The 6040-nt window shown below is 55.4% G+C and overlaps 1 protein-coding gene across 4 annotated transcripts in view; it reads right to left on the reverse strand.

Moving 5' to 3' along the window:
• Positions 1 to 5585: 5585 nt before the first annotated feature.
• SIGLEC1 (sialic acid binding Ig like lectin 1) overlaps positions 5586 to 6040 on the reverse strand; it is a 49031-nt gene continuing 48576 nt past the window's right edge. For all 4 annotated transcript variants that reach the window (XM_039542634.1, XM_039542632.1, XM_039542633.1 and 1 more), the window contains one exon: positions 5586 to 5932. In XM_039542634.1, the coding sequence (XP_039398568.1) occupies positions 5903 to 5932 (30 nt within the window). In that variant the 3' untranslated portion in view covers positions 5586 to 5902. The remainder of the gene's footprint in view (positions 5933 to 6040) is intronic.

Below are 6040 nucleotides of genomic sequence, written 5' to 3' on the forward strand. Positions count from 1 at the left end.
GCCTTTCATGATCCCCCTGGCAACCCACCAGTTGCAAAACGGACTCTGTGTGACAGCAGTGCCCTGTCTTGTTTTTGGGTCACCAAGAAGGGTTTTGCTCCTGGTGGACCCTTCCCCTGCAGTGTGGGGGCAGCTCAAGGCCCAGAGTGTGGGGCTAGCACGGGGCACTCTGGGAAGCACAGCGTGGCTGTTCGTGGTGAACCCATGGCAGGCAGGAGCCTTAGTGTGAAAAGTGAACAAGCGGCGTAATGCTCTTTCAGTTGTGACTTTTCACCCCTGGTTACCACGAGCTGGACCATTAAATCCATACTTGGGCACTTTTAATAAGTGACTTGATTTGTCAGGGGAGCCCAGGTCTAGCCGGGAGCTGCTGGGTGCTCAGCACCTTGGAATGATCAGACCCCTTAGCAAAGTAACTGAGTAAGGGTCTCGGTGCCTAAGGCTGTGAGAGGCCAGTTGTAGTTGTCTCCCTGGTGCTCTGCAGTGGTGTGGCGTGCCATGCTCACGTTCTCCAGCTGGCGACTTTCACCTTTGTGAAGGAGGCCGTGCCCATGGCATGCCAGGAATACGGACGGTCACTACCACGGAAGATCCTCTCACATGAGCCTGGGGTGGATGCCTCCTTTAACACACCAGCCAGCGGTACGTGACCATTTTTCACAGACACGGAGGGATCACTTTAACCCTTGCATGTCTAATCCCATTTATGGGTCAAGATGCTGAACCAGTGTTAACCAAGGCCAGGTCTATATTTTTGCTCGAATCCCAGCCAGGCGGAGTCGTCTGGGAATTTCTGGGACAGAGAAATATGAATGGCTCTTAGTCTCCAAGAAAAGAGCCTCTTTGTGTGAGTTAGTGTCGTGAGTATCAAAGTGCATTAGGAATAACATAGATTATAAAGACAGAAGGGAGCAGTATGATCATGTAATCTGACCTTCTGCATAACACAGAGAGATTAACATACTTTTCCTTTAGAACATTCCTCCCAGCAGGATAAGTGACGGTACATTATTTCAGGACAGTAAATAAGCAGGAGAAAATAGCAGCCATCTAGATCAAGACACGCTGTAAGGCCCATGCGAGCAAAACAAACCCATGGGGAAATTTCAATCTGGTTTAGAAAAGATCCCAACGTCCTTACACAAAATACAGCCCCTTTCTCCCACACAGTGCTGTGCAAGTTCAACCCCCCCACCCATGGGTGAATTCCTGCTGGCTCCGATTTCAATGGCAGCCGTGTTAGTCTGTATCAGCAAAAAAACCGAGGAGTCCTTGTGGCACCTTAGAGACTAACAAATTTATCTGGGCATAAGCTTTCATGGGCTAGAACCCGCTTCATCAGATGTATAAAGTAAAAGATACAGGAGCAGGTATAAATACATCAAAGGGTGGGGGTTGCGTTACCAAGTGTTGGGTCAGTCTAACGAGATACATCAATTAGCAGCAGGATACCAAGGGAGGAAAAATAACTTTTGAGGCGGTACGAGAGAGGCCCATTACAGGCAGTTGACAAGAAGGTGGGAGGAACAGTAGGGAGAAATTAGTGTTGGGGAAATTAAGTTTAGGTTTTGTGATGACGCAGCCTCACAGCGCCACCTATTGTTCATGCCGACGAAGGCTCGATCCAAGTAACCCTGGCGGGGGGCTGGGAGCACTTAGAAGACTTGAGCTTTAAACAGAAAGTTGGTCTAAACCTTAATGACAGCAGCCCTGGTGGGCCACTCGAATGGATTAGCTCACTGGGCATCTATGGGGATAGACAGATTCATAGAGAATCTCATTTTATGCTGTAAACTATGACAGATTATGCCATTTGGGGGGAGCAGTGGGAGTCAGGAGACTGGCCATGGGGGAATGCAGTCCCTCCCCTGGAGATCACGGGGTCCATGCTGGCCATGGCTGGCAGGGAACCAGAACTGTTGCCATTTGCTGGCTCATTAGCGACCTGCACGACACGGAGAGAGGGAATCTCAGCTGCTGTGAACAGGGGTCTGTTGCAGCAGCCACACATGTAATTAGCATCATCAGGAACATCTGTGTGGGGAGTGAATGGAAATAGTTCGGGGGAGGGGTGACTCTTACCACTAGGCAATGCAGCCCAATGGCCCAAGGTCCTTACGGCATCCAGCCCCTCCGGATACAAGCCCCCCTTGACTTCCACTGCAGCTCAGCATAAGTCAGGAACGTGTAACTGCCAAGTGTGGAGCTCAGGATTTGGCCGTAGGCCTGTGGCAGCCAAAGGAAGTTACCATCTGATGGCTCGTCAGTGGTCCGGTGCAAGATGAGTTTGCTAGGTCTGTGCAGCCAGGAACGCACGCTGCAGCCAGTAGCACCCGGCACCGCTCGACAGCCACCAAGGGCTGAAGCGGGCATAGACAATGGGCAGCCCTCTCCACATGCAGGCAGGCTGTGGGGCGGGGTGGGGGTGTGGAGCTTATCCCGCCACTGACCCTGCTCTGAGGACTCCAGGCCCTCCCCTTGGGAGCCTGATGATCTGTATTTGCAAGACTGGGAGCCTGGGATTATAAGCAATGGGATCAGCAGCAGAGAGGAGGCAGCACTTAAAGCCCCCAGCCGAGATCAGGCTCCATGGGCTAGGTGCTGTACATACCCCAACGAGAGACAGGCCCCGCCCCCAGGAGCTCACAGTAGAGACAGACAAAGTATGAGAAGGGAACAGAAGTACGGATGGGAGAAGTGACTTGCTCAAGGTCACACCGTAGCTCAGTGGCAGAGCCAGGAATGAAGCCCAGGTCTCCTGACTTCTGCCCACTGGGGCCCGCCGCCTCCCCGACCTAGCTGGCGAGCAGTGAGCGTTGTGTTTCCGGAAGGAGGCCCACTTTGGAAGTGGTCACATGATGAATAACTGCTGTGGGATCTGGCTGGGGAGCCAGAATCCCGCCGAGGTGGCAGGTGCGTCTACACTGCAGTGCGGGCGGGATTTGTGGCTCCCATCCACTAGCTGCGCTCTAGCGACCTTGCTAAAAATAGAAGTGAGAGTGCCGCCCTATGGGCTCCAGCACCGGCTGCACAAACGAGGACACACCGAGAGGGGCCTGGGGAGCTAGGATGACATGGGGAAGGGACTAGGAGAGGAGTTGCTGCCTATGGTGGTGGTGGGTGGAGCCAGGACAGGGAGATTGGAGGATCAAATTCTTGGAGAAGGGAGCCAAGAGGGGGGCTGGCTTTCTTAGGGGAGAGGTACCTCTCTGTGCCTGTCTCCTTGCTAGCTAAGCCCCCACCAAGCAGGCACATGAAATGGGCCTGGTCTATGCTGCAGAGTTAGCTCGACGCAAGGCAGCCCATGTCAACCTAACCAAGGAAGTGTCTACACTTCAATTTCACTCCCGCCGACGCGCCAGCTACCCCATTCTCCAGCTGGGCAGGGGCAAGGTTGCTGTCGTTAGGTCGACGCAGGGTCAGTGTGGACCCCACGGTGCTTATGTCGCCTGTTGCTGGCTTTCAGGAGCCTTCCCGCAATGCCCCGCACTGACAGTACAACCGATACAAGGGGAGGATGCACAGAGCCAACCCAAGGAGCGGCACAGGGGCGCGCACAAGCGAGGGAACCACTGTGGCGGCTGTCCGCCGCTATACATTTGTTGGGTTTAATTTTGTAGGGTAGACGTGTATGGACTATTTGTGCTGCGTGTTCGCCTTAAGGAATCTTCTGCGTCACTTGCCCACCCCGCCTCTCCGATCTGCCCCTGCCCTCTCTGCAGACTGTGGCTGACCCCCCTCGGATGCAGATGGGAGCAGCCTGCCCAGCTGTGGAGTTGAATCTCCCTGCAGGAGGCAGGTCTTTCTTCCGCTTTATCATCAGTCTGGTCAATCACAGGCCAGGAGTGTCGCAGGGAGAGGGGGGAGTGGAGCACCGGGCAGCTGGAATCAGAGCAGACGCTGCAGTTCTGATACCAGGCCCTGTGGTGAATTGGATTGTCCATGGGGCTGCAGGCAAAGGAGTCAGACCAGAGGGCTGGCTGCACAACTAGGGGGGAGCTGATGGGCGGGGAGTGAGTGGTTAAGGCAGGAGACCGGGATCACAGAAGTGTGGGGTCAGGTCCTAGCTCCTCCGCAGATGCTGTGTGTAGGAGCAGGCAAGTCACACTCTGTGCCCCAGTTCCAGGACCGCCCAGAGGATTCAGGGGGCCTGGGGCAAAGCAACGTTGGGGGCCGCTTCCATAAAAAAAAGTTGCAATACTATAGAATACTATATCCTTGTGGAGGGCCCTGTGGGGCCCGGGGCCTGGGGCAAATTGCCCCACTTGCCCCCCGGTCTGGGCGGCCCTGCTCAGTTCCCCAGCCGCTGCTGTGTGCTGTCTCTCACGGCTGTTTAGACTGTAATCTCTCTGGGGACGGGTTGGCCTTCAATGTGTCTGTGTGACACCCAGCACCAGGAGGCCCTGACTTGATGGTTTTTGTGGGCCTCGAATTGCAAGTGACCAGGCAGGAAGAGAAGGGTGGGGGAAGGAGATGAGGGGAGGGCCACAGGCTGAGAACCTCCACTGAAGTCAACCCTGAGAAACAAGCTGCTTCCCCTGCCCCCCCATGCTCAGGGCAGTGCCTGCTCCCAGCCCCATGGGACCCAGCAGACTGAGCTGTAGGACCCTAAGAGGAATCCTCTGCTAGGCAACTCCCCCTGCTCAGGAGCAGAGCCTCTTCAGAGGGACCAGTGGCTACTCCACCTCGTGGGGGAGGGATAGCTCAGTGGTTTGAGCATTGGCCTGCTAAACCCAGGGTTGTGAGTTCAGTCCTTGAGGGGGCTATTGAGGGATCTGGGGCAACAAATCTGTCAGGGATGGTACTTGGTCCTGCTGTGAATGCTGTGTCTGCTGCATGCATTTCCCTAACTTCACCACCAGGTGTCACCCTGGCCAATTCATGGACAGACCCTATAGTACAGAACAGGCCTTTGGCCCTTAGTGTTCTCCGGGGGGGGGATGCAGGCAGGGTATTCCCAGGGCGGGCGCGTAGCTCCTCAGAGATCTGCACAGGTCTGGGAAGATCACAAGTGGCCCAGGAGGTGTCTCCGCTGGGGGTCTCTTGCGGCTGCCTCCTAGGAGTGACAGTCGCTTGAAAGATGCTTCAGGACAAACATAGGAACAGCCATAGTGGGTCAGACCAAAGGTCCATCCAGCCCAGTGTCCTGTCTGCGGACAGTGGCCAGTGCCAGGTGCCCCAGAGGGAGTGAACAGAACAGGGAGTCATCAAGTGATCCAGCCCCCGTCGCCCATTCCCAGCTGTATAATCTACGAATTCCCATCCTGGGCACATGCGTAGGGCATTACACAGGTATGGACTCTCTCCCATAGCAGCCCTTGGATAAATCAGATACATGAGGGCTGAGTCTGTATTGCTGGGCACACCTCACCTGAGAGCCAAGATCCACCTGTAGCACCCCTCAATGGTTAGATACCGAGGGCTCCCCCAGCTTCCCCCCCAGGAAGGTTGAATAGGCTTTGAGAATGACTAGGGTTAAGGGCCTGATCCTGCATCTGTGCTATCAAGGGGGAGCTGATGCTCACACGGGATCAGGCCCAGAGGGGTTGTACTTTTCAACATTTGTGACATCACACTTTGGTTTATTTTGTGACTGATGAGATGCTCGGCAGCACGCCCGGAGGTTATTGCAAACGTGGGGGCTTGGCGGAGACACAGGGCGCAGATGAGGGTGCTCATGGAGGGTTTGTGGAGGGAGACAGCCTGGGATTTTTCACAGCCCGGGCTCAGTTCTGGGTATTGACAGCAGTCCTGCATTTGACACATGCGACGTACCAAGTATGGCGAGCACTAAAAATGTGCCACTGGGTGAGAACAACTTCGCTGCCCGGGTCCAGCCGGGTGGGAGGGGTCTCAGTGTGGCTGCCGTGCAGGCGGCTCTGGGTGCTGCCAGGCGGTGTGGTTAGCTGCTGGTCATGGAGGTGTCGTCAACCTGGAAAAGTTACACAATCCCTCCTGGTTGGAATTTGCTGGGAAAACCCCCAGAGCCCCAAATCAGCCCGTGGGAGAAGCCCCCAAGTGCACGATCCCTGGCCACGCA

This window comes from Mauremys reevesii, linkage group 5 (assembly GCF_016161935.1).
Source record: "Mauremys reevesii isolate NIE-2019 linkage group 5, ASM1616193v1, whole genome shotgun sequence".
Taxonomy (NCBI): Eukaryota; Metazoa; Chordata; order Testudines; family Geoemydidae; genus Mauremys; species Mauremys reevesii.